Below are 27,718 nucleotides of genomic sequence, written 5' to 3'. Positions count from 1 at the left end.
CAATGAACAGCTGCTGGAACACGGGGAGTTCTACTTCAGCCACAGGCTAAAAGAAAATCTCAGAACTGGCATGGCTGTCCCTGGCAGCTTCTGCAATCTCCATCAGAGCAGCCTGATCTAAGGGGAACTGTTCCAAGCAGGGGCTGATCTCGATGACCTTGGGAGCCCATTCTGCCCAGCACTGCTGCTCACCCCGACCCCTGCACGGGCACCTTGTCCCCACACCGCCTTTGCCTCTGCGCAGCTCTTGGGGCTGGGGTGCAGGGAGGCTGCGGGGCTCCTCGCTGCCGCCCGCAGGGATCCGAGGCCGCCGGTTCCAGCCCCTGAGCTGGGAGACAGCGCTGGGAAGCTGCTCCATCCCCTGGATCAAGGCGCTGCTGCTGGCGCTGCGCAGGCGGCTTCTGGCTCAGCCCCGGGAGGAGGAGGCGGGGGGGGGGGGGGGGGGGAGCGGGGGGGGGGGAGCGGGGGAGCGGGGGGAGCGGGGAGGCAGGGGGAGCGGGGAGCCGTGGCCGGCGGCGGAGCGGCGGGATGCGGCGGGGCCGGGGCTGGCGGCTGACGGCGCTGGCCGCCGTGCTCCTGGGTGCGCGGGTCTGGCGGGGGTCGGGGCTGAGCGGGGGTGGCCCCCGCAGGTCCCTGGAGGCTGCTGTCCGCTCTGGCTTCTTCCCGGAGCGCTGCCCCCCCGAGCCGCCCTCCCGTCCATCCCTCCCTCTGCTACCGTCCCGCGTTCCCGCAGGAAACGTGGCGCTGGCCGCTGCGCAGCCCCCGCTGCCTCCGTCCCCCCGTGTCTCCCCGTGCAGCGCCTGCAGTCGCTGCTTCCCCTCTGCCTTCCTCCCCCTCGTCCCGCTGGTCTCCCCACTGACCACCTTCCACCCGCCGCCCGCGCACTCCTCTCTCCACCGACTGTTAACGGACGCTTCTGCCAATGCACGTGCAGACACCCTCTGGAAACCTCTCCTCTCCGGGTGCTCCTGGCTGGGTTTTGTTCTGGGAAACAGCGGGCAGGGCTGGGCACAAAGCCGGTTTTGAGGATTCTCCCTTCTTTTTCTCCTCGGCAGTGGCCGCGGCCAGAGCCCAGGTGCACCAGAAGCCATCGGCGGAGACCATCGAGGGGACCAGCATCAGCCTCAGCTGCTCACACCCCAGTATAAAATCTTATGACTTCATCTACTGGTACCGCCAGCTCCCGGGCCAAAGCCCCACGTACATCACGAGCGGTAGCGAAGGGACCTCACTGGTGCAGGACCCTCCGGGGCGGCTCTCGGTGGCGGCAGACCGGCGGTCCAGCTCCCTGTGGCTGGCCCGGCCCCAGCTCCGGGACGCGGCGGTGTACTACTGCGCCGTGGGAGAGACACGGGGAGCGGGGCCGGGGCTGCGGCCGGGCACGAACCGCCGGGGGGGCGGACCGGGCGGCTGGGGCGGGGGCGGGGGGGGCAGGTCCAGCCGGGCCCGCCAGGGGGCGCTGCCGCTCCGCCTGCCACCGGCCCCGGCCCCTTTGGCAGCGCGTGCACAGCCGGCCGTGCAGCCTCAGAGGATGCCCAAGCGCCTCCTGCCTTGGAGGGCTGTGAGAAGCCCAGCTGCGCCCTGGCTGCCGCGCTGACAGCCTTCCCCTTGGCCCTTGCAAACCTGCACACTGGAAGGGTCACAGTTCGGTGCCTTTCCTTGCTCTGAGCACTTCTAACAATTTCTTCTCCTTCTGGCAGTGTGTGCACACCTGACTCGGAAGAATCTCTTCTTCATCCCCTCCCATCAGGTATCTGCACTCATAGCCAAGGTCCTCCCGAGCCTTCTCTTCCCCGGGATGAACACTGCCATCCCCTCAGCCAGTCCCCATAGGAAAGATGCGCCGTTTTCCTGGGCTTGCTCCAATAGATTGTGCTGGGGAGCCCACAACTGGACCCAGCACTCCAGAGGTGGCCTCACCAGCACTGACTAAAGAGGAAGGATCAGGTCCCTTTTCCTGCTGGCAACTCACGTCCTACTGCAGCCCAGGATGCTGTTGGCCTTCCTTGACACAAGGGTGCATTGCCAGATCAGACTCAGGAACACCCCTGAGATGCTGAAGTAGAGGGCGACACGGCAGTGAGTATTCAGGAGAAGTATCCCAGATGCTTGTCCAACTCTTACTCTTTCTTCAGTGTCCACCAATGACCAGTGTTAGAGGAGGGGGCTCTTGGTAGGAGACGTGACTGCTTCTGTGGCTTTCCCTCCTGGCCAAAGAAGCCAAAGGAGCAAAAATGTCTTCCTAGCTCTGCATCTGGGGATTAGCAAAAGCCTCCACAGGTGAGCAAGACCCATCAGCCAGACACTGGACAAGATTCTCTGTTGAACCCCTTGAGCTATCCCCCCTGCTTTTCACATATCCCTTCTCCAGCTCTGGGGACTCACCAGTGCCTGGCTGAGAGGAGTCCCCACGTCCCTGAGACCCTGTGAGTTCTCTGCCTGATGGAAAGATGCTGGTGGCTACAGTTCTGGGATTGAAAAGCAAATTGCTGGCTGGAGAGGGGAGGCTGTGGGGGAAGCTGATAAACGTAGCCGTGGTGGCAGGCCAATGTGGTCTAACTACTGGAGTGATGTCACCTCAGTAGGCCATGACACAGAGGCTGTTGGCAGCAAGGCCTTCTGAGGTGACAAAGACATTTTCAGGTCTTTTGGAAGAGAGGGAGTGGGGAATATGTCCAAAGGTGACATGGGCCAGAGGGAAAGAGGAGACAAAGGGAGTGAGGCATCTGGAGAAAAGTGTCTCTGTGAGGTACAAGGAAGATGGATGAGAAGCCCATTCCCACCTGGATGGGTAAGAAAGGTATCATTCAGATCCCACCTGGAGGTAGAATTCGTGCTGAACTGCATGTACATAAAGACATCAGAGAGGTCTTGTAGGAAATATAGTACATCTGGAAGAGCAAAGAATAAATATTTTGGAATATGGAAACATGAACTGGCTCTATCCAGAATTACATTTCACATGTCCTGAGTGTGGTTTTACAACCACATTGCATCAAAACTGCTCATTTGCCTATCTTTCCCTTTTCCTTCATGTTTGTAATATCTCAGGTGTCCTGGAACGTGAATGTCATGGCTTAGCACTGCTGCAGGTGTTGCAGGGAGACACTCCACACACTGAGCTCAACATGGGGTTTGCCCCCAGAGCCCGTACCCAAAAGACTCACGTTCTCTGGGGACGGGAGCCTTTCAGCATCTTCGGGGACTTGCACACCTCAGCAAGTTCATCAGAGGCCACTGTAAGGGCCTGTTAGTCTAATCTCAGTGCCTGGGAAAGTTATGGAGAAGATCATACTGGCTGCTGCTGGAAGGTATTTAGAGACCAACGCAATCACCAGGCACAGCCAACATGGCTCCATAAAGGGAAAGTCCTGCCTAACTAATTTGATATCCTTCTGTGATAAGGTCACCTACCTAGTGGATGAAGGGAAGGTGATGGCTGCAGTTTTTCTGGCTTTTAGTAAGGCTTTTAATACTGCTCTCACAGCATCCTGGTGGACAAGTTGACCGACAGGGAGATGAGCAGGTGTGTGGTGCACCGGGTGAAGAACTGGCTGAACGGCAGGGCTTGACGGGTTGTAGTGAATGGGGCTACATCTGGCTGGCAACTGGCCGCCAGCGGTGTTCCTCAGGGCTCACATTCCAGGGCCAGTCCTGTTTAGTATTTGTATTGATGATCTGGATAGAGGACTTGAATGCATCATTAGCCAGTTTGCTGATGATACCGGACTGGGAGCTGCTGTTGAGCATCTCGAGAGACAAGAGGCCTTGCAGGGGGCTCTGGATAAATTGGAGCACTGGACAGTTAGTAATGGTAAGAAATTTAACAAGTTCAAATGCTGCACTCTGCACCTGGGATGGAGTAACGCCAGACACAGGTATAAATTGGGAGAGGAGTGTCTAGAGAGCAGTCACACAGAAAGGATGTTGATTATTTGAATGCCCCCAGAGGAAGGCAGCAAGGCTGGTTAAAAGGCAGTAAGGTATGCCCTGTGAGGAGTGGGTGAGCACTTTGGGTTTGTCTGGTTTGAGGAAAAGGAGGCTGAGGGGCAACCTCATTGCTCTCTACGGCTCCCTGAGGAGGGGGAGTAGAGAGGGAGGTGCTGAGCTCTTCTCCTGGGTTCCAGGGAGAGGGCACATGGCAATGGTTCAGAGCTGCATCAGGGGAGGTTCAGATGACATTCAGAAGCATTTCTTTGCAGAGTGGTCAAACACTGGAACAGGCTTCCTGGAGAGGCAGTCGATGCCCTGTGCCTGTCAGTGGTTACGAGGCTTTTGGACAATGCCCTTAGCACCATGCTTCAATTTTTGTTCAGCCCTGCAGTGGTCAGGCAGTTGGGCTAGGCGGTCACTGCAGGTCCCTTCCAGCTGTAACGTTCTGTTCTGTTCTACTCTACTGCATTCTATTCTATTCTATCCCTCACCTAGCCCAGAGGTTGTCCTTACCTTAGTACTAGGGGGAGATACTGCCTGCTTCCCCATGGCACCTGGGGTCTGGGGCTCTTCAAGCTGCTGAATCCCAGACAAAATCTCCCTTTCACCTGCTTTACGCTGCACAGCTGGCTCACTTGCAACTGCTCGCCAACTGACAAATGCCAACTGCTTGCTGTCTGTTATGCCTGAGAGTATTTTGTGGTGTTACAGTTCCTGGCAACTGCTGTACCAGGAAATACCCTTTTATGAAATCTGTGGAGAACTTCAGTTTTGCTCTTCTGCTCATTACAGGCCTTTTGGTAAAGCAGCGATGAACTGTATGAGAAAAAATTATCTGGTGCCTGTAACTTAGCTCGGACAAGTATGGGTGCTGCCCTTACCTGGTGCAGTCTACTCTTCGGATGCTGGAATGAGGGGCGTTCTCTAGAAACCCAGTCTGGTGGCCTATGAGAAAGCTAAGAGGTACATGGCCACTCTTCAAAAGTACTTGGCACAGCAGAAGCAGAGCAACCAGAAAAGTGGAAAAGTAACTCCTGCTTTCCCAGAAGAAAACAAGACAGAGGTGTAAAAGCCCCTGGAGACTCTTCAGGACTCCAGCCATGTTGTTCAGAAAGGGCCTGATAATGTGCATCCATGGTATTGGAGAAATATGGAAGTGTTCCGAGGTAAACTAGGGCAGCACAAACATATTTTTTCTTGGGAAAAACATCCCCAAGGCTATTTACCCATTCCCAGGTTCTGCCACCCTTTGACAACTTCTTCTTCTGAGCCTCCTTGCCCAGCACAGCTCCCCCCAAAGAAGCAGACCACTCTTGCTTGTAACTAGGGTTACATCCTAGAGTAACTAGGATGAAAGGTCCCCCTGTGCCCCTACCTAATTCCCTTCGCATGCAATGGCTTTCTTCACCAGTCAACGTGCAGATGAAAGACCACCTAAAGGGCACAGACACAGTTGCAGGAATTTTTTAATGAGTTTAAAGAAGGAAATGAGGTCACTCCAAGTGGAGGCCCTCAGTGTGAGGAGGAACAGGAACAGCCAAGAATCTGTTTCACTTTTCCTATCAACCTGCCCCACAAGAGGAGACAGGCTGGCAGGTCATTCCAAGCTGCTTTCTCAGGGCACAAGACAAGAAAGAAGAGAGAGAAAAAGTCCAAGTGGAAGAGAGGAAAGGTAGACGTTGGCCATGTTTTCAGAGAGCCCAGGGTGGCACATTTCAGGCTGCCCTTGCAGGACAAGCCTGAGATGATCAGCTGCTCTTAAAACAATGGCACAAATTTGATCCTTTGTCCAGCGTCGTGTTTCTGGGTTCCTGGGAGTCCTTATCCAAGGCCGTTGCCAGCACCTTTAGCAGGGGCGACATCTGCTGCCGCAGTAGCGGCTGGTGATGCAGGAGAGGTCAAAGCCCCCGGAGTTGATGGGCACTCCCTCACAGCTGAGGATGCTGCCAACGGCAGCGGAGGTGGAGGAGCCCACGGCGGTGTTCTGCGGGAAGGAGCTGAGGATGGGGCCGGGCAGGGTCACCACCACGGCGGAGGGCTGGATGACGACGACAGAGTCCTGGCACTGCCTGCAACAGGGCTCGTTGCAGCTGCTGGCCAGCGGGGTCGGGCCGCAGGGCTGGCAGGGCTGGCAGGGCTGGCAGGGCTGGCACTGGTCACAGCAGGACATGGCTTGGGGCTGGAGGTGCACCTGGGAGAGAGGGCAGGGAGGAAGCAAAACATGGGGATGCATGAGGAGCAGCCTGTCGCCAAACCACGGGGGAGCCAAAGAACATGCAGGGCCGGGAGGAGGAGGCTGTGCAGCGATGTATGAGGGTTCCTTGGCCTCATCCTGCCAGGGCCCAAAAAGAGCCACCAGGACCTATGTGGCTACTGCCTAACCCCTGTGACCAGAAGCCACTTCAGGACAGTCCTAGCCTCCCTCCATGCCTAACCTTCTCCCCACTTCCCTCCCCATGACAAGCAGCCCCTAGACCTGGCACAGAACAAAGTCGGCACCAGCTGAGAGGTCCGCTGAGGTGACAGCTTTGAGAGACAGCAGAGAAGGAGAAGGGGCTTGAGACTCACCTGACTCCCAGGGAGAAGGAGGCAAGAGAAGTGGATGAGGGGGCGAGGAGCTGGGCTGGCTTTTATCATGGACCTTCAGTGCCCCGGGCTGCCAGAGGCATCCCTTGTGCAGGTGATTATTTTCTGACAAGCTCATCTTGAATGCAAAGCATCCCAGCTAATGCTGTGGGCCGTGTCCTGGCTTCCGGCATTGCTGCCTTTCCATTTCCTGGGCACATTCCCCAGTCAAGGCATCTTTGGCGTGACAGGATGAGAGACCCCAGCATTTCCCGTGCAAAACATGCCAGCGTGGGCAGGGGACTCATCTCACGTGCTGGAGGAGTCTGGTAAGGGACACCTAAGAAAGACTAAACAGCTCTCTTAGGCAACGCACAGAGCTTGGAACGCATCCTAGAGTGTTCAAGGAACCAACTGGACAGGCCCTACTCATTTCCTGGAAGGACGATGGAGCAAATACCCTCAGAAGCCATTCCTAAACTGATGAAAGGTAAGAATGTGACTGGGAACAGCTCACATGGGTTTACTGAGGGCAAAGCATGCTCACCTACCCCATTGCTTTCTGTGAGAAGGTGTCTGGCACTGTGGGGAAGGAGAGGGGCACTGGCTGGGGTCCACCTTGACTTTAGCAAGACCTTTGGCATACCCTCATAGGTGCACACACAAAGAACCATGTACACACAGAGGTACTCACATTCCGAGGCAGGCACACACACAAATATGTGTGCTGGTGGCAAATTTTTATTGTACCCCTTGAGGCTAATTAGATGCATGCTTTTCCTACATATATGTAGACCAGTCACACACATTCGTGCTCTCTTGCGTGAAGGCATGTGTAAATGCTAAAACACATACACGCCTGTGGATACAGTTGCCTACACACACGCACAGACAACGTTTGTGCACACCCACGTTTGCATGTGTATTACCACAAGCACGCACATATACATGCAAACACACCCAGGAACACAGCCAAAAGAATTTGTACATGAGCATGATGGTGTTTACACACCACTGAGACCCAGGACTCCCAACACCAGCTCTCAGCCCCTCCAGACCACTCTAGGCAAGTCCTTCAGACCCTACAGCGAGGAATCAGTCAGTGGCCAGCTCCCTCAGCTTTAGTGAGGTCAAAGGTTTGGCAGGGGTTTACTCAGCTGTTTTCACATAGGGCAAACAACAGCAGAGTGGAGGTTTTCATGGCCCTTCCAGACATTCAGCCTCTCCATGTCTCAAGTCTATGTGTGAAGGATAATATAAAAGCTGGAGAACAGCCCCATTGCTGCAGCCCCCCAGAGAATTCCCATATTACAAGGGAATTCTTATTGCAAGAAAAAATATCCCTCAGTGTCAGAAGCTCCCAACTGACCTTGGTGATCTCCTCAAGGGACTGGGACCAGCCCCTGCCCTTGCAAAGGGAGCGGTGCCACAGTGAACGCTCATGTGGCAGCGGAATAGTGTATGTCTGGGACAAGCCAGACTCCCCTTGGGCTACAGACACAGACTGGGCCATCAGAAGTGAGGCAGCAGTGAACCCGTCTCGAGACTCACTTCAAGGTAGACACCCTCTCTTCTAAAGGCAAAGAAACGCAGGAGCAACACTAATTTACAGAGCAGCTGGCAAAATGCTTTGGCTACCCTGTGAATGTACGTGCATTCTTTTTATTTTTTGCCCGGTTTTAATTGATGGGCTGGCTTTTTTTCTTCTGGTGTTCTGCCTGCAGGTGCGGGTGGTGTAATTGCCTGTAGCAAGCGGGAGCTGCAGCCTCGGCTGTTCGCCGTGAGCTGCCTGGCTCTATCCTGCAGCCAAGCTGCCCAGGCGCAAAAGAGTTTTTGCATGTAATAATGCAAGGGTAACGACAGCGTATTGGTTTCACCTCAGGTTTTGGTAGTGGGGGGGCTGCAGGGATGGCTTTTGGGACAAGATGCCAGGGGCTGCCCCCACGTCAGACAAAGCCTGCGGCAGTCGGCTCCAAGATGGTCCTGCTGCTGGCCAAAGCTTGTCACCCTGCAAACCATGGAGGACCTCATGCTGCAGCAGATGGAGAAACCTGGATGGAAGCTGCAGCCTGTGGAGAAGCCAAGAGGGAGCAGATTCCTGACAGAAACTGTGGGCCATGGAGAGGAGCCCATGAAGGAGAAGGTTTTGTAGTAGGACCTCTGGTGCCAGGGGGAACCCACACTGGAACAGTCTGTTCTTTAAGGGCTACAGCCCATGGAAAGAAGCCATGCTAGAGCAGTTCATGAAGAATGGCAGCCCATGGGAAGGACCCATTTGGAGAAGGCTGTCGAGGACTGTCTCCCATGGAAGGGACCCTACCCTGGGGCAAGGGAAGAGCATGGGGATGAAGAAGTGGAAGAGATAAAGCATTTTGAACTGACTGCAAGCCCCCTTCCCCTTTGCCCTGCACTGTTTGGGGGAAAAATGTAGAAGAGTTAGGAATAAAATTGAGCCTGAGAAGAAGGGAAGGGGGGGTGAAGTAATTTTAGTTTTGTTTTTCACTATCCTACTCTCTTACAGATCACTGGCAAAAAATAAATTTCCCAAAGTTGAGTCTCTTTTGCCCATGACAGTAATTGGTAAGCAACCTTCCTGTCCTTATCTTGACCCACGAGCTTTTCACCATATTTTTCTCCCCCTGTCCTGTTGATGGAGGAGCATTGATAGAGCAGCTTAGTGGACACCTGGCTCTTGAACCTGCTCAGAGCAGCTTTCATATCCTCATTTCTTAGGGTGTAAATCGAGGGGCTGAGCGGGGGAGTAAGAACCATGTAAAGAACAGCCGCTGCTCTGCCTAGTGACCCTTTCTAGTGGGCTCCCACGTCAGTGAAGACACATGGGGCACAGAGCCAGGCCACAGCAGTGCAATGGGAAGCACAGCTCAAGACAGCTCAGCGCCTGTCTTCTGCATGGGGGAGCTGCAGCATGATTTAAATCTCCATTGAAAAGGACAGCCAGCCTCTGGCAGCAGCGCCCTTAGTTTGAAGTGTAAAACCTGCATGGATCCTTTGTCCCTTTCCTACCTTTCCAAGACCAGCTTTGTTGGGCAGGCAAACCAGGGGTCGTGCCAAGAGCCAGTAGCAGTGGTCTGGCAGTGCTTTGGCAAAAGGGCTTACTCAAAAGGCCATCACTGCCTCTTCTACAAGGCAATTGCAGATGGATGGGATCATCATTGCAAAAGACCTGAGGTACCTTCGGCTTATTACAAGGTTCAGTACAGCAGGGTTAGGAAGTCCAATCGTGCTGCTGTTGATGATGGTTATTGACAGTATGACTAGAGAAAAAGGGCTTCAGAGATGCATAGGAAATGCCCTTATAAACCAATTTCTGCCCATGCATGCTGGTCATGACCCTTAGGCTGGGTGTTGGAGCGGAGTGGGAGGTGAAGCAGCAGCTATGGGCCATCCCAAGGGCTATTCCCTGCTTTATGACTCCTGCCATTCGGCAAAGTAAATCATCTTCTGGAGCCCCACATCCACCCCATGCTACCCCAGAGCAGCTCCAGCTGTAGCAAGAGGAAAACCCTTCCTCAAGAGCTGGGGCTGCTGACCCCTCAGGGCCTCCTGCCTTCCTGGGCATTTGTGAGCAGAGACACAGCACGGCAAGGCCTGACGGTCACTGGCAGCACAGCAGCCAGGGATGACTTCCTCAGCTCCATGGGATGGTGCCCAAAAGAGGAGCCACTGCCAAGTGTCCCAACTTCCCAGTCCTTGTGAATGGAGAAGGGCCTCCTTGTGCCCTCACCCCCTTCCACCCCAGAGCAGCACCCTTTTCCTTTGGCAGCTTGGTGAGTGCCCACAGAAGGAAGGACGACATGGAGGCCACACCTGAATGCAGCAGAACTTTAATAAGTCAAAAGAGAGAAACCAGATCACTCCAAGCGGAGGACGTAAGTCCTAGAGCACCAGGGGCACCCGAGAGTCTGTGCTTTTTGGCTATGGAGAAGTTCCTGCATGATGTCCGTCTGCCTGCCCCAGAGAGGGAGAGGAGACAGATGGTTCCCACCAGGCTGGCCCAGGTGGGACCTTGTTGCCAAGGGGAACCGAAGCAAAAAAGGAAAAGGTAAAGAAAGACAAAGCCATTCAACAATACTGCAAGCACATTGAAAATCTTGATCCTTTGCCCAGCACCATGTTCTGTGTTCTTCAAGGTGTCTCCATGGAGCTTTCCCAGCAGCTTTAGCATGGGGGACACCTTCTGCCACAGTAGCGGCTGGTGATGCAGGAGAGGTCAAAGCCCCCGGAGTTGATGGGCACTCCCTCACAGCTGAGGATGCTGCCAACGGCAGCGGAGGTGGAGGAGCCCACAACGGTGTTCTGCGGGAAGGAGCTGAGGATGGGGCCGGGCAGGGTCACCACCACAGCAGGGGGCTCGATGACGACGGTGGAGTTCTGGCACTGCCTGACACAGGGCTCGTTGCAGCTGTTGGCCAGCGGGGTCGGGCCGCAGGGCCGGCAGGGCATGCACTGGCTGTAGCAGGACATGTCTTGAGGGTGGAAGTGCAACTTGGAGGCAAGCAGTGAGGAAATAGAGCAAAACAGTAAGTGAGAAGCAGCCTGGTTACCCTGTCACAGGGGAGACAAAGCTACTACTGAGTGGGGAGCTGGAGGCTCGGCCAGGAGATGCATGTAGTCTTCATCGCTCTATAACGAGCAGCCTGCCCCAGTGAGTCTCTCTCCCAATTTGTAAAGCAAAAGCTCCCTCAGCCACATTCCAGACTCTCTCTAAGCAGACCTTCCACCCGCTTCCCCCTGTCAAGACAAGAAGATCCAAACCACAGCACAGGACATAGCCAATATCAGCTAAGGTGTCCATCGAGCAGAGATCTTTGGCAGAAGAGGAGAAGGGGCTTCAGACTTACCTGGTTCCCGAGGAGAAGGAGGCAAGAGAAGTGGATGAGACAGCACGGACTTGGGCTGCCTTTTATACCTGCCCTTCATTGCTGCAGGACCAGAGGCACCCTTTGCAGAGGTAACAATTTTCTGACAAGCTCATCTCAAATGCAAACCATCACAGCTAATGATATGGGTGGTGATCTGGTTTCGAACACTGCTGCCTTTTCATTTCCAGGTTTGTGCCATGCCCATGCCCCAATGAAGTCTTCTGAGCACTGGGATGAAAGGCCTCAGAATTTCTAGGGCAGGTTCCTTTGCATGATTCTACACTGGTGTGCATGAGCACGTGCATGTTTGCACATCCTTGTGTGTCACTCCTCATGAGGAAATTTGCCGGTCATAGCAGGAACAGTCTCCACTGCTCTGATCATGAGCTCCACAGAACAGCCAGAGCCAGAAGGACCCTGAGTGCAACTGAACAGCAACAGAACAAACCTGGCAAAGAACTCCCCATAGCACAGGCACTGAAATGCAACCTTTGGTATCTCAGTCCTCCTTTTTCTGCCCCTGCAAGGCTCATGCTCCACTGCTGCTGATTTCAGGCCCCAACAAGGATGGTTTGACACCAGTTGGGATTCTTAGTTTAATTCAATATGAAGGTATTTGGAGTGCCTCAGAGTAGCTGGAAGTCACCTCTCTCAGCAGTTCCTCACCAGCGCTTGGCCCAAGTACTAGAGTCCTAAAGAATGGAGTTTGCTTTATGAGCAGCTTGTTTGGGGCAAGGGGACATTGCTGGCTCATTGTCCAGCAAGACAACCCAGGTCATTCTCTGCAAAGCTCCTTTACAGCTGGGTGGGCCCCAGCACATGTGGTGCATGGAGTTGTACCTCCCCAGATGCAGGACTTCGCACTTTTGTCCAAAGGAGGAAGCATGGGTACCTTGTTACCCTCCCACAGGCACTGCACCAAACCAGGCCCTTCCCATTGTATCTCTCAAGTTGCTCCCATCAGTTGGGTAGTGTGTCACAGTCACCTGTACCATCACCTCCTTGCACTGAAATCGCTCCTTCTGGTGCTGCTCACCAGTAGCAGTGAGCCTAGGTACCTTGTGGGCACTGCCCAGTCCTCCAAGAACAGCGGCTGCTTTGTCCAGGGGATGTTCACCACCTGGGGAGATTTCAGGTGAAGGTCTGAGATTTACAGGGCCAACCTCACCTGGTACACTTGACGGACAGAGGAGTGCATTAGTGCAGAATTAGATGCACAGCAGATAACGCTGCTCTCTCCATTGTATGCAAAGTACCCACCAAGGTGAGAAATGCAGCAAAAGCTGCAGATGTGCCAGGAGGCTGGAGAGACAGAAAGGTGCTGCCGAGGCGCAGCTGTTCCCAATGCCAGGGCTGCTCCTCGGCCCTTCTCCGGCTCCAAACACCAGGATTTTCCTCCCACTCCATCCCAGCCTCAGTCCCTTTCCTTCCCAGCTGCCAGCAGCGGATGGGGAGCCCCTGCCCTGCCCTTACGTCTGGCGCAGGTGTAGAGCTGCGCTGGGGACGGGGCCGCAGGTGCCCTCACCAGCCCACCCTGCCCTGCCACACGGGGCCAACGCATTGGCATGGGACTTCTGCCGCCTCCTCCAGGGATCTGTACGTTCACTCGTCGAAATGCCTTTCCTTCCCCCTCTCCAGTGCCTTTCCTTCCGCCTTGCTTCACCCTCCCCCCTCGCCAGTGCCCTTTCCTCCCCCGCACCGCCGCCCTCCCGCCCGGAGACACACTGAGCAGCCGCCCCCAGCACCGCAGAGGCTGGACCAGGAGGAGGCCGATGCCCTCGGCGGAGAGCAGCGCCCGGCGCCGCCCGAGCCCCCGGGGCCGCGCTGCCCCGGACCCCCAGCGGCGCGCAGCACCCGCAGCGGGCACGGGCGGCCCCGGGCGCGGGCACGCGGGGCTGCGGCCGCGGGGGGCGGGGCGCGGAGGGGCGGGGGGGCGGGCCCGGAGCTGGGCGGGGCGCGGCGGGGCGGGGGGGCGGGCCCGGAGCTGGGCGGGGCGCGGCGGGGCGGGGCGCGGCCCCGCTCGGCTCCTCCGCGGCTGCCCGGGCCCGGCGCGGCTGGGCAGGATGGTGCCCGCGCTGGGGCCGTGGCTGCTGGCCTGGGCCTGGGCCTGGGCCGCGGGGCGGGCAGGTGAGGGCCGGGCAGGGAGGGCAGCGAGCCCGGGGCTGGGGGGGGAGGTGAGAGGGAGAGGAAAGAGGAGCCAGAGGGGAGAAGAGGTGCAGAGGGGAAAGAGGGAGAGGAGCAAGAGGGAGAGCAGGGAGAGGGGAGATGGGGCAAGAGAGGGAAGAGAGGGGACAGAGGGAGAAGAGGAATAAGCAGCAGGAGAGGGAGAAGGAGAAGGGGAGGAAGAGGGAGAAGGAGAGGCAGAGAAGGAGAAGGAGAAGAAGGAGTCTTTCGGGCTGGGGCCGGAGTGCAGGGAGCAGGCAGGCTCGGCCCGAGGAGGGCAGGGGGCCATTGCCCCGGGTGTGGGGCTTTGCCAGGGCAGGGGGCGGCTGTCGCTTGGCCAGAGCAGGGGGGCACCAGGGAACGGCCCTGGGCCCTGGGCACCCCCTGCCCGGCTGCCCGCGCTCTCCATCCACAGGGGTCTGGGCACAGATAAGGCTGGTGGAGTCCGGCGGGGGGCTGCAACCCCCCGGGGGCTCAGTGCTGCTCTCCTGCCATGGATCTGGCTTCGAGTTCAAGGATTCTGTCATTCGGTGGTACCGTCAGGCACCCGGTGGCCATCTCGAGTGGGTGTCCACTATCTGGCGTGGCTCATCAACCAGGTTCGGGGCAGCAGTGGAGGGTCGGGCCATGGCATCCCGGGACAATTCCCGGTCCGAGTCATCTCTGTCCCTGCGTGCCCTGCGCCCCCAGGACTCTGCCCGCTACTACTGCGCGGTGTACACGGAGACAGGAAAACCAGCGCAGCTTTGACAAAAACCTGCTGGAGCCCGGCCCAGGGTGCAGAAGCTGTGGGGGATGGGGTGCTGGGGCAGCTCAGGGGTGTTCGCAGGGAGAGGGGAGACAGGGCAGGAGAGAGAAAGGGAGAAGGGAGAGGGAGAGGAGTGAGGATGAGAATGTGAGGGGCAGGAAAGAGAGGGAGAGAGAGAAGGAGAAGGAGAGGGAGAGAAGGAGAAGGAGAAGGAGAAGAATGAGGCTTTCGGGCTGGGGCCGGAGTGCAGGGAGCAGGCAGGCTCGGCCCGAGGAGGGCAGGGGGCCATTGCCCCGGGTGTGGGGCTTTGCCAGGGCAGGGGGCGGCTGTCGCTTGGCCAGAGCAGGGGGGCACCAGGGAACGGCCCTGGGCCCTGGGCACCCCCTGCCCGGCTGCCCGCGCTCTCCATCCACAGGGGTCTGGGCACAGATAAGGCTGGTGGAGTCCGGCGGGGGGCTGCAACCCCCCGGGGGCTCAGTGCTGCTCTCCTGCCATGGATCTGGCTTCGAGTTCAAGGATTATGTCATTCGGTGGTACCGTCAGGCACCCGGTGGCCATCTCGAGTGGGTGTCCACTATCTGGCCATTTCATTCATCAACCTGGTTCGGGGCAGCAGTGAAGGGTCGGGCCGATGCATCCCGGGATGATTCCCGGTCCGAGTCATCTCTGTCCCTGCGTGCCCTGCGCCCCCAGGACTCTGCCCGCTACTACTGCTCGGCGGACACGGAGACAGGAAAACCAGCGCAGCTTTGACAAAAACCTGCTGGAGCCCGGCCCAGGGTGCAGAAGCTGTGGGGGATGGGGTGCTGGGGCAGCTCAGGGGTGTTCGCAGGGAGAGGGGAGACAGGGCAGGAGAGAGAAAGGGAGAAGGGAGAGGGAGAGGAGTGAGGATGAGAATGTGAGGGGCAGGAAAGAGAGGGAGAGGGAGAAGGAGAGGGAGAAGAAGAAGGAGGAGGAGGAGGAGAAGAAGGAGTCCTTCGGGCTGGGGCCGGAGTGCAGGGAGCAGGCAGGCTCGGCCCGAGGAGGGCAGGGGGCCGTTGCCCCGGGTGTGGGGCTTTGCCAGGGCAGGGGGCGGCTGTCACTGGGCCAGAGCAGGGGGGCACCAGGGAACAGCCCTGGGCACCCCCTGCCCGGCTGCCCGCGCTCTCCATCCACAGGGGTCTGGGCACAGATAAGGCTGGTGGAGTCCGGCGGGGGGCTGCAACCCCCCGGGGGCTCAGTGCTGCTCTCCTGCCATGGATCTGGCTCCGAGTTCAAGGATTATGCAATTCTTTGGTACCGTCAGGCACCCGGTGGCCATCTCGAGTGGGTGTCCACTATTGGGTTTCGCTCATCAACCTGGTTCGGGGCAGCAGTGAAGGGTCGGGCCGTGGCATCCCGGGACAATTCCCGGTCCAAGTCATCTCTGTCCCTGCATGACCTGCGCCCCCAGGACTCTGCCCGCTACTACTGCTCGGCGGACACGGAGACAGGAAAACCAGCGCAGCTTTGACAAAAACCTGCTGGAGCCCGGCCCAGGGTGCAGAAGCTGTGGGGGATGGGGTGCTGGGGCAGCTCAGGGGTGTTCGCAGGGAGAGGGGAGACAGGGCAGGAGAGAGAAAGGGAGGAGGGAGAGGAGTGAGGATGAGAATGTGAGGGGCAGGAAAGAGAGGGAGAGGGAGAAGGAGAGGGAGAAGGAGAGGCAGAGAAGGAGAAGGAGAAGAATGAGGCTTTCGGGCTGGGGCCGGAGTGCAGGGAGCAGGCAGGCTCGGCCCGAGGAGGGCAGGGGGCCATTGCCCCGGGTGTGGGGCTTTGCCAGGGCAGGGGGCGGCTGTCACTGGGCCAGAGCAGGGGGGCACCAGGGAACAGCCCTGGGCACCCCCTGCCCGGCTGCCCGCGCTCTCCATCCACAGGGGTCTGGGCACAGATAAGGCTGGTGGAGTCCGGCGGGGGGCTGCAACCCCCCGGGGGCTCAGTGCTGCTCTCCTGCCATGGATCTGGCTTCGAGTTCAAGGATTATGCATTTCATTGGTACCGTCAGGCACCCGGTGGCCATCTCGAGTGGGTGTCCACTATCTGGCCATTTGATTCATCAACCTGGTTCGGGGCAGCAGTGGAGGGTCGGGCCGATGCATCCCGGGATGATTCCCGGTCCGAGTCATCTCTGTCCCTGCGTGCCCTGCGCCCCCAGGACTCTGCCCGCTACTACTGCTCGGCGGACACGGAGACAGGAAAACCAGCGCAGCTTTGACAAAAACCTGCTGGAGCCCGGCCCAGGGTGCAGAAGCTGTGGGGGATGGGGTGCTGGGGCAGCTCAGTGGTGATCCCATGGGGAGGGAGGCCATCAGTGGTCCCGGCTTTTCAGCAGGAGCTGCTTTCTTTGCACCACCCCTTTCCTTCTGAATCCCAAAAGCGGTGACTTATTTTGCAGAGGATGTTCAGTATATTCCTTGTCACTCAGCCAGCATGACCACTCCGCCTGCCTGGAACACCTCTCACCTTCCCTTGGTCCCCTCTGGGCTGCTCCTAGCGCGGACGGGCGTACTCTTTCCTAAATAAAGACCTGGCTGGATGGCCGGGCCCAAAGAGCGCTAGTAAATGGAGGCAGGTCCAGCTGGTGGCAGGCCAGACACAAGTGGTGTTCCCCCAGCCCGAGTATTTGGGCCAGGTTTGTTTTAATATCTTTATCAGTGATCTGGTGGAGATGGGGCTTCTTGACCTACTGGAAACACTCCTGGTGCCACCCAGGACGCCATTAGCCACCTTCACGCTGGTGGGTTAACCTTGGGTGGCTGCCAGATGCCCATCAAGCTGCTCTAATCATCCTCCTTCCACAATGGAATGGGGGGAGAAAAGCAGATGAAAAATTCACAAGTCAAAGTAAAGACAGGTAGATGGCTTCCAAATCACAGAGAAAAAGGCTTGGGGAAAAGGAATATGTTGCTAATCAAAAAAAAGAGTAGGAAGATGAGAAACAACAAAAACAAGAAATCATTCCCCATTCCTTCTTCACAGGATGAACTTCACTCCTTTTTTCCCGATTCGTCTACCTCTTCCCCACTCCAAGCAGCACAGGGAGGTGGGGAAGGGGGCTGGAGCCAGCTCGTAACTGTTCGGTGCTGCTCTCCTGCCATGTGTCTGGCTTCAAGTTCAAGAGTTACACAATTTGGTGGTACCGTTGGGCACCATCTCAAGTGGGTGTCCGCTGGTCATTTGGTGCTACAGATTACAGAGCAGCAGTGGAGGGTCGGGCCACTTCCCAATCCAGGTCGTCTCTGTCCCTGCCTGCCCTGCGCCCCAGGGACTCTGCCCGCCACTTCTGTGTTGTTTCCAGGGGGCAGGAAACCTGTCTGAGCTCTACCACAGATCTCCTGCCAGGGTTCCAGCTCTGAGCCTACAGTGCTGCTCCCTGAGAGTTGTAGACAGCTTTCAAATGTTTGATGCTGACAGAGACGCTGTAGTTGGTTCTGTCCCCTTCCGTTCTACCCTTTCTGCCAGACACCTTCCCACACCTCTCACCCACAGTGCCACTCACTCCGAAACCTCTTCACCTTTGGAAACAAGTTTTGCTTCTGTCAGTTCCCAGTAGGGCAGTACCCAACACAGTAGACTGCCTGTCAGGACAATGTCAGATGTCTTTCAAAAACTATAAATACGAAGCAAATGCTACTTTATCTCTTCTGTTAACCACCCTCCTTTGTTGTAGGTGTCAGCAGCTTAGGGACTTCCCCAGGCAGGTACTATAGATCTCTTTTTAAATCACTGCTTTTAGTTGTCCTCTCCATAGTGAAGGTTGTGACTTACTTTTTGGTCTTAAAAATCTAGTTTCCTAAGATCGCCTTTAGTGTCTCCAGGGAATCCATGGCCAGTAACATTTCTGTCATGGAAGAAAGGTTGAGTGGGATGGTTCTGTCCGCAGAAGGACATAAAGCCCACTGCATCCTTGAAGAGAAAAGTCACCTTCTTGACCGTCATGTCCCAGAAGCAGCTTCCCTTGCCAATAAAAGTCACGGACACAGTCTCCTACAAAGGTGTGATGAAATCAGGTGGACATGCTGGGAGCTAGGCTCAGAGTGAGCTGTTCTCAAAAAGAGGAAATGGTGTTAAAATACAAATGGAGGTTTTGAGGGGGGTCAAGAAGGATTACGCTGGAAGGGCCAGGTTAGTTTCTTCTGGAAAGAAGCAGGGTAGGCCTTTCAGCAAGGGCTGAAGGAATACCAAGAACCATGCATGCACACACCACCTGCTAGTTCCCCTCCAAAACCTATCTTCATCTGCCTAGGACAATTTTCTGGAGGAAAGTGGGACTCCCTTTCTTCTTGTTTCCTCTGAAGCAGAACTCGAGGACAGGTCTTCAGCATCACCTTGGAAAGCCTAAACACTCTCTCTAACACATCACTGGCAGCATTGGAGCACCTCCTGCGATTTTTTGAGGGGATGCACCAGGACAGAAGAAGAAAAAACAAAGGCAGAACTCAACTTTTACACTGAACAAATCCAAGCGTGTGGCTTGCAGCAGGCTGTGAAGAGCAGGTGTGTTTCTGTGGCCACCCAAATGGAAAAAAGGCTGTTTAACTGCATCCGAGATCTTGTTGACAAGCAGGGGGTGGTCTCACTGCTCTGGAAAGATTTGGGAGCAAGCAAAGGGTGTAGGAGGGGCACCTGTGTGTACCCAGGCCTGTTGCAGGAGGTATTTAGAGCTTTTTCTTTTGTCCTGCCAGCAGTTCAGGAGACTGAAAGTAGCATATCGGCCACTCAGCTTTCCTGGAAGAGTGGGGCAAGAAGGAGAAAACAACGTGACACACTAAAGGGAACAGCAGGCGAACGTGCCCATGTTAACAATGGAAAATATAGCAGCACTGGTGTCAAAAACAGTGATTAAAAATGAGAAATACACCTTTGTGCTTGGTAACAATAATGCAAATAAACGTACAGAGTAATACAGCATGGAATCACGCAGATTTGTGAACAGGATGAAATAATGCCATTTCCTTTTGTGTCTTAGAACTGGGTTTGGGTATTCCAAAACTGCCTCACTATTCCAGGCAACCTTTAATCAAAATCATTAAGGTAAGATAAAAATAAAATTAAAAGCTAACTTTACTCAACCATAACTAGGTGTTCCCTGCTTTCAAACTCAGCCAAAGGCACATATAAATAAAAGTCCAAAGCACAGCCAAGCCAGTGGTCAAATAATCTGGTTCACAAGATTAAAGAAACTGAGGAAAAAAATTATGCGTATAATCAGGAAAAAGCTTCCAAGACCCTTATGAAAATAGCATTCAGACAAGACCTATTCAAAATCAAATACCTGAGTAAATAAGCAACTTTAGCACATCAAGGCAAACCAGAGTCCATTAAATCACTACCAGCTAAACCAGAATAACTATCAAACGTTTCATAAACATGGACTGATTTTTTATTTGGCATTAAAACAGACCTTGAGAACATAAATACTTGAAGGTCCAGAAAAAGTTGTAGAATGCAACTAAATTGAAAATTAGTAAGACTGGGGCAGCTGGTCCCCAGATATTCTTTAAAATATTTCACCATAACTCTCTTGATGTTTCTTAAAAGAAACTGGTAATGGAGTCCTTTAAATGAGAACAGCTGTAACAATTCAAAAGGAACAATATCGCTTTCTGACAAGTGTGGATAATATTTTAGTGAGAGATTAATAGTATGCTATCTGCCAAAAAAAGCAATGCTGATGATAGTTTTAGTGTACTGCAACCTCTCTGGAACCGTGTAGATTGCAGAAGTAGAACAGTATAGAGGAAGAGGAAAATAAAAACCAGCTCTTCAAAGGACAGGAATGGGGACACATCACCGGCCACTGAAAAACGCCAGTGTTTTCTGTACAACTGTCTACCACTGTGGGAAATACGTACCACAGCAACTGAAAAAGACCGAGCCACTCCACACAAATTCTCTCACTCACTGACTTCTCCTGAAGATGGAAACGTGGTGCCCTACAGAGGCTCTTTTTCCTCAGAAAACCATATGCACATACACAAATTTGATTCCCAGACCGACTCTGCAGGAAGACCTTTCTATGCAAGAACAGTTTCCTCAACATTCAAGGCCACATCTTGGGTTTTGCAAGCACATCATTTTAGACATCTGAAAGTCAGCTCAGGTTCAGCCAGTGGGGATTAACCCACTGTATTTAGGTGTTTCCATTTAAGCTTAGCACTGTGTTCTATTTGTCTCAGAGCACAGAGGAGATAGATTTCGTCACAGTTTTTGGTAAGAACAAAGATCCTATAACTTCATATCCAAGTGTCTAGCAGCAGATGCATGAAAAACAAGGAGACTAGAAAGAATACTTCCCACTAGTAATCTCCCAGCTAGTAGACATCAGAAGGACTTTGAATTACATATGGTTCCTTTGTATTTATAATTTATGAGTTTATTCAGGAGCACCTCATTCATAATTTTGGCCTTCTGTCACCTTTGTTTGACTTACTGCTTTGTCAAGGTGAACCATTCTCAAGCTTGAAGGAGCTAATCTCTGAAAGTCAGGCAGCTCTCCTAGACCCTTTCTGTGTCCAGAACCATAATCCATGGGATTCTTCCAAGAAGATCCCTGAGAGCCCAAATTTGCAGTCGTGTTTCGTGCATTGCTCCCTGTTCTCTGGATCCTGAGCTCAAACACTGCATGATCGCTGCAGCCAAGGCTGTCCCTCACCTTCACATCTACCACCAATTCTTCTTCGTTTGCAAGTAGGAGGTCCACCTCATCAGTCACTTGTGCAAGAAGTTTTCATCAGTCCACTCCAGGAAACTACTGGACTGATTGTGCCCTGCTGTGCTGTCCCGCCAACAGACACTCGGCATGGTTCAGGTACCCAACGAGGACCAGGACCAGTGAACATGAAGCTTCTTCAAGGTGTCTGAAGAAGTTTCTTCCTGGTCCAGTGATCTGTAGTAGCCACCCACCGCAGTGTCACCCACGCTGATCTGCCCTCTGATCCTGACCCATTCGCTATCAGCTGGCTCATTGTACACCACAAAACGTGCGTTTCAGCTGCTCCCTCACAGAGAGGGTGATTCCTTCTCCTCCCCTTCCCCACCTGTATTCCCCACTCAGCCTGGCTCCATCCACTGCAGCACTTCTGTAAGCTGTCCCGCTGCACCTCCTGCTCCCACAGCTCTGCAGCCAGGCCACCGAGGAAGATCTGGGCCGTGCTGGAGAGGAACCCAGGCAATGCGTGCTAACTTGCACTACACCGTGCATTTCAGCCATGAGAGCTCTCCCACCACTTCTCCGTGTTGCCAATGAGATCATCTTCTTCTTTGTGCCAGAAGTCACGAGCTCCCAGCCTTTATCGTCAGGGGAAGCTCCATTCCCCATCCTGATGGGCACAGACTCAACATGCCTCTCCCTTGTTAGAAAAGGGAGGAGTGGGCTCTTAAAGCTGCAGAGTCTCTGAGGTTGAGTCCATCTCTTGCCATCCAGGTCTAGATAGCGCTAATGATGCGGAAGCTGATCATCATGAAGGATTTGATCAATCTGCAACAACTCCTTTGCTCGTTAGTAGCCACTTCCATGGGTACAGTGCCTCTACCTAACAAAGACCAATCACTTTGCCTACTTACTCATCTTACTTAAAAAGGCACAAAGACTTTCTAAGGCACCAAATAACCAATTCTAAGAGCCCAGGTGAGGCACATTCCTCATGCTCCTGAGCACTGAAACCAAATTCAAGGTGAAAAAGCAGGCAGCTTCCTGCAGCCCAGAAGAATTTTCATAAATACTTTGAGATAGCACTAAAATTACTGATATTGTTTTTTCCTGCTTTCTATTCAGCTTAACTCCATAAGACTTTTCAGAGCTGTTGTGTAATTCCCAACTTTTCACTTGTAATTCAACCTTTCTGGTATTATTTTAGACCCTTCTTTGAAAGCCATACCATGTTTCTTCATGTGGTATGTTGGCTCAAAAACCACTCGAGAAGTCATGTGACTGCCTGTATAATCCAAAATTCTTTGTAGTGAAAAAGAAGGAAGAGACAGTTTTTATAAGGAAATATATCACCGTGTTTGGGGTGGGGTAGCACAATGATATAAACAACACGGGGCCCTGTACAAAAACCTAAAGAAGGAAAAAAGGCAATGTATTTTGGGGAAGAAAGGAGATGGGTGACTGAAATGACTAAGGAGACAAATACAACATTCATTTCGTGTTTCTTATTTATCCTGGAAATACATTGCTCACAGGGTTTCTAAAAGATGGGACAACTTGGAAAGTCTGTATGCAATCAAGTTATTTGCAATCACTGAACTATTCAATTATTGGTTTTCCCTTTCCAGTTTTGGAAGAGAATCTGGCTCTGGATACCCTCATGGAGTTGCACATGTTGATAATTAGGACAAATATCTGGCTTTTCATCTCCTGTTTTTACAACACTTCTGAAAACCATGAGGAAAGTTATTTATTGAAGTAAGTATTAGCAGTGTGTGAACAGACAAGCTCATATTTGGAAGTGGCACCACTCTCACAGTTGAACAAAGTAAGTACCATTGTTTTCTTTCTAAAAATTATGTTCAAATTAGGGGAGGGGTGGAGGGCAAAGGAATCTAATGGTTTGGGTTCACTGTAAAAATTTTCTGCTGCTGTAATCCCTAGAGTGCAATCCCTTTGGCCAGGGTTTCAAGCTGAATCCTCAGCTTGTATCTGCTTAAGAAAGCTTTACAGGAACAACTGGGCTAACTCTGTGTATCACCATTACCCCATGATCCCCAAACACCCGGGGTGCACTATTTAAGTTTAACACGTTATAATATAATGTAGTGCTCTGGCCCCAATTTACAGTGAAGTATCCTGTCCTCCAGTGGATGTCCACTGCCTCGTTTGGAGCAGGAACGCACAGCTCAGTGACCAGCTGCCAGTGAAGTGTTTTGAGACAGATCTTTAGCTCACTGGTGTGAGAAGTTAGGTTTTGACACTGGCACTACACTCATAGTGTCACCAGGTAAGTAATTCCACTGGCATGGAGACAGAGGAAGAAGAAGGTTAAATATCCTTGGGCTTAAATTTTTACAACTGCTTCATCTCCAAGACCACTTAGAATGAATGGAAGTTGGCTACCAAGTTGCCCAGACTTTGAAAATGCAGATGTGGTGAGCATAAAAAGCCTTAGTTCTTCCTATCTTTATTTGGAATTTCACAATGTAGAAAAAGGGTGGATGTCACCCCGAGCTTTCCTGTGGGAGTGTGCGTGTTGGGGCAGCAGGGGAGTTTGTTAGATTGATGTTTGTTCTCCTAAACATCCAGGTGCATAACTTAAGACTTGTTACGATGCTTTCAGAGGTCTGCATGTCTTTAAAGTGGTGCAAAAATGTCCCATGTAATTTTACATAGCTAAAATATCCTGCTCTCATTCCAGAAGGGCAAGGGGCTCCCTTAGGTGCTGCCTAATAGCTGTCCAGGTCTGTAGGATATCTTCCATGTGAATAAATATCTATTTTGGAACAATTTAAGTCCACTTCCAATTCCAAAGGGACACAGGAATACAAAGTTATCATTCTGAAGAAAGATCTGTTCTTTCCAACCAGCAAGTCCTGCTGTAAGTGTAGGACCGGAAGAAACTGCTGGATTCCATTATTTTAACACCAGTCTACATTGGTTTAAAGATTATATTTGTAAAAAAAAAATAATAATAATACAAAAAATAGGTAAAATAACCCGTAGAGAACAGTAGAATTTGGCAAGAAAAAACAACCAACAAAACACAGTCTAAGAGCTGGCAGGTGGAAGACTGAGGAATGGTATTGCCATTTTAGACGTTTACAGGAATGCTGATATGATACTCATTTCTCACATAAAGGGTCTTATACATCTTTTTCAAAAAGCTCAGTGTGTTGGTTCTTCTGCTGACAGGAAAATATTTGTTTCTCATCAGCCGAAAGTAGCATGTGGCTGGTTGAGTCAACAGGTATTCTTGGTTTAAGGACACTTTTACAGTACATTACTCCAATTTCTAAAACATCTTCACTGAGTTACCCGCAACTTGGGTTAGAGAACAATTCATTTCACAAAAGAAAGGTATTAGCCTTGTCTTCTCCTGTACCTGAATGCTTTAAATTATTCTTTCTCTGGTTTTCCTGCCTAGGTATGCTCTCTGACAAAATTCTGTGAAACTTCAGCTGAGTGAAGTTTCCATGCTGTTCAATGATTTCTCTTTTCTAGCTAAGGATAGGATGACATTTTCAAAGCTGCACAAAGACTTTAAGATTATGTTTGACAGTAAGAGATAACCTAATTCACATATAGGCACAAGCTTTGGCATCAGGAAGCTTAGAATCCTGTGGAATTAAAGCTCCTACAAAAAAAACTACTCTCATACACTCTTTCTGTCTTTGATGTGATCTTTTGGAAGCAGCAGCAAGAAATAATGATGAAAAAGGGAGTTAGTCATTGATAATGCTAGGAATTAGCCACAGCTGGAGTCTATATGAACTTTAGGTGACTTAGCACTCAGACAAGCTTGCAATAACATTAAACCATGCCCAAACAATGTCCCTTTTTACAGACAATCAAGAACCTTCTGTCCCACAAGTCATCATGTTGAAATCAAAGAAACTAGAAGATAGCACTGGGAAAGCAGCTTGTTTGGCAAGGAATTTCTCTCCAAAGAACATCAGCTTGGAAATGTCCTCTAATGAGGTTGTATATGAACAGAGTACATCCATCTTGACATCAGAAGGGTTGTACGATGCCATTAAGGTGGTCAGTGTGGCAAAAGGCGCAGAGGTGACCTGCACGGCCAAATTCTACGGCAGAACTATTACACCAGGTACAATTTTGTGGTGCAGCTGCAACTTGTTGCTGGAGGCGGTGTCTCCTAGCACTTGCTTTTCTCCTGCTAGAAAGCATTGCCCTGGGTAGCAAGCAGAAATGGGAAAGACATGTGGTACTTAAGCAGGCAGAGCTGTAAGACATTTAAAAGCATCTGAGATAAACGGTCTTAACTGTGTAACAACTTGGAGTTAGTTGGGGTTTTTTTGGGGGGGGGAGGAAGACACAATCTTTTTTTTTAAATGTACATTTACTTATGACTAAATACTTCACCACATAGCAGCAAACCTGCTAGAGCACAACTGAAATAGCCTTTCTAAAAAGTTAAAGTGGTAGTGTGTTTGTGAGTGGTGGTTTTTTTTCCCAAACCACTTTTTGTAATTTGGGGGCTTTTTTGTCATCATGAAGCTCACTCAAATAGTAAAAACAAAACAGGTCAGGAATTCTTTTGCTTCCTGCAGTTCCGTGGAGGAATTTTCTTCTCTAATTAATGTTAGAGTTAGTGACTGGTCACCTAAGCCTCAGACTGTACTGCCCACATGTTCCTACAGGAAGGGTCATATAAACATTTTGTTTAATCCCTTTTGAAGTTTGGGTATAGTTTATAATGCCTTTTCTTTATCATGCTACAGAAAAGGAGGCTGACGAACCAGGAACAGGGAAGGTTTGCAACACCGCAGACACCTTGGCTCCAGGTTAGTTACCCAAACAGGCTGTGAAGTTACAGTGCTGTGCTGGGGATAAATGCATGGAAATGTGTTTTCTCGGGGGCAGAGGGATCAGCATACAATGTATTCATCAAACACAACCTGCTTTTTCAAGGCAGCTAGTTTAGCAACAGGCGAGCCACAGAAAGCAAAATCCAGTCTAGACAGAATCCTCCCCCCTGTCGCTGCCGTGTGTCTCTACCACCTTTTCCTTCCCTGCTGTTTCTTCACCTGAAACTATCACCTGTGGGGGTTTTCCACTTTCTGCCAGTACCACAACATCCAAATCTAGAGCATGATCTCACCCGTCTTTTCTCTGTCACTGAGCAGATACCAAAGTGGAGAAAGCCAACACGCTGTCTGTGGCTGTGCTGGGTTTGAGAGTCCTGTTGGCAAAAAGCATCGCCCTCAATACGCTCATGACTATCAAGCTGTTTCTTTTCTGAGGTAAGGAAGCATGTAGCTTGATCTGTAGAAATACTGGAAGCACACATCAGGAATGACTACCTGCCTTTGTGTCCTTCTCTAACCCCACAAGCAATGATACCTGCTCACCCGCCTGTCTCCTTCAGATACCTCCTGTAGGTTTCTGGGGGAAAAAACAACGATGATGTCCAAAAAAACCAAACCCCAACATAAAACAACTAAAAAACCTCCCACCCTCTCTTCCAAACCACAGAGAAAACAGCCCCTTTCTCCATCAAAAGCTCAGTTCTTGGCAGCTGTTCCCCACATTTTCTTTGCAGCAAACCTGCTTTAAGCAGCTCGGCTATCACCAGGAGTGCCGAAGAGGTCTCTCATTGACTTCTGCAAGTGGCAGAGCACAAAGGCTGGAGAAAAATTAAGACAAATAAGGGTTCAAAAGCAAGGCTTCTGAAACACAAACATGTGAAGTGGTGGGAGGAAAGAGAGGAGCGGAGAGGATTTTTAAATTAAGGTATCCAAAGAGGCACAAAAGATAGTCCAGCCTAAATTTTTTGACTCTACCTGTCTTGATCTGACAGCTCTCAGACAGTGGCATGTAGACCCCACTGCATTAAATGTAGTTTAAAACACACTTTGCTCTTCCAGACAGGGGGAAGCCAGGCAACAGCAATGTGCAGAACAGCAGGAGAGAGCGTGTAGCAGCGGCACAACAGGTTGCACAGCCAACGTCAAATCCGCTGGCAACAACCACGGAACACAACAGGGCGCCTTCCCCTTGAGCCATTTCAGACGGCTGAATCCTGCATAGCGAGTTCATTTAGTTTTAAGAGTTGTAACTGCTTCTGCTGCTTCTTTTTCTCTGTGAACTGAGGAGGGTGTATTCTTCCTCATCCCCCTGCTGAGCAGAAATTGATTTCCCCACCCTCCCAGTCTTTGCATGGAATTACCCAGCCTGCTTCTATAGTTTTGAAAAATCCAATCCTCACTGTAGATACACAACCCTCTTAAAACACCTTTTGCAGGCATGTTGCATTACTGTCTGTAGCACTGATGTATTACTGCTGAGGGAATTAAGGCACAGTAGGTGCTATTTATAGCTTTAATGGTTTTTAGATAGCTTTAATGACAGCAAGTTTCTAGTGTAGATGAGGAGACCTGTGTTGGATCTGAAGTGATTAAATTCAACCAGATAAAGTTCAACTATAGAAGCATTTCTTTATTAAACCTATATTTCTTCTGCAAAGTGTATGGCACATGCATTTTAGGTTACTGTAGTAGTAACCAAAATAAAGTTTTACTAAGCCAAAATGCTGTGGTTTGTTCCATGCTTTTTCTTCAGAATTTGGGATGGAGATTGCTGAAATCCAACTGTCCTAATAACCACTGAGATGAGAAATGCAGCTTTAGTAACTGGGATTTCCCATTGGCTGAATTTGTCTTTTCTAGACCTTGTACAGGGAAGTGGAGATTCTCTTTGGCACATTAAAAAGCTTCAGTAGGGCCATGAATT

At 52.1% G+C, this 27,718-nt stretch overlaps 3 protein-coding genes across 3 annotated transcripts; 1 reads left to right on the top strand and 2 right to left on the bottom strand.

Annotated features, from left to right (window-relative positions):
* The first annotated feature begins 528 nt into the window (after nucleotides 1-528).
* On the top strand, nucleotides 529-27,516 carry LOC121099010 (T cell receptor alpha chain MC.7.G5-like). The gene is given in 8 exon segments (XM_040617597.1): nucleotides 529-580; nucleotides 1,056-1,339; nucleotides 6,436-6,452; nucleotides 22,729-22,787; nucleotides 24,810-25,073; nucleotides 25,708-25,770; nucleotides 26,113-26,229; nucleotides 26,854-27,516. Coding segments are annotated over 7 exon segments (855 nt in total). The 3' UTR covers nucleotide 26,229; nucleotides 26,854-27,516.
* Nucleotides 5,561-6,917, bottom strand: LOC121099007 (feather keratin Cos1-2-like). The gene is made up of 2 exons (XM_040617594.1): nucleotides 6,502-6,917; nucleotides 5,561-6,124 (listed from the first exon to the last, which is right to left on the bottom strand). Exons 1-2 carry the CDS (start codon nucleotides 6,568-6,570, stop codon nucleotides 5,780-5,782), a joined length of 414 nt encoding a protein of 137 aa, XP_040473528.1. The 5' UTR covers nucleotides 6,571-6,917; the 3' UTR covers nucleotides 5,561-5,779.
* LOC121099009 (feather keratin Cos1-1/Cos1-3/Cos2-1-like) lies at nucleotides 10,677-11,439 on the bottom strand. The gene is made up of 2 exons (XM_040617596.1): nucleotides 11,361-11,439; nucleotides 10,677-10,985 (listed from the first exon to the last, which is right to left on the bottom strand). The coding sequence occupies exons 1-2, from the start codon at nucleotides 11,437-11,439 to the stop codon at nucleotides 10,678-10,680; spliced, it is 387 nt and encodes a 128-aa protein (XP_040473530.1). The 3' UTR covers nucleotide 10,677.
* Nucleotides 27,517-27,718: the final 202 nt, after the last annotated feature.

The sequence above is a fragment of the Falco naumanni genome, chromosome 18 (genome assembly GCF_017639655.2).
Source record: "Falco naumanni isolate bFalNau1 chromosome 18, bFalNau1.pat, whole genome shotgun sequence".
Classification (NCBI taxonomy): domain Eukaryota; kingdom Metazoa; phylum Chordata; class Aves; order Falconiformes; family Falconidae; genus Falco; species Falco naumanni.
This window is presented reverse-complemented; position numbering and strand designations above follow the sequence as displayed.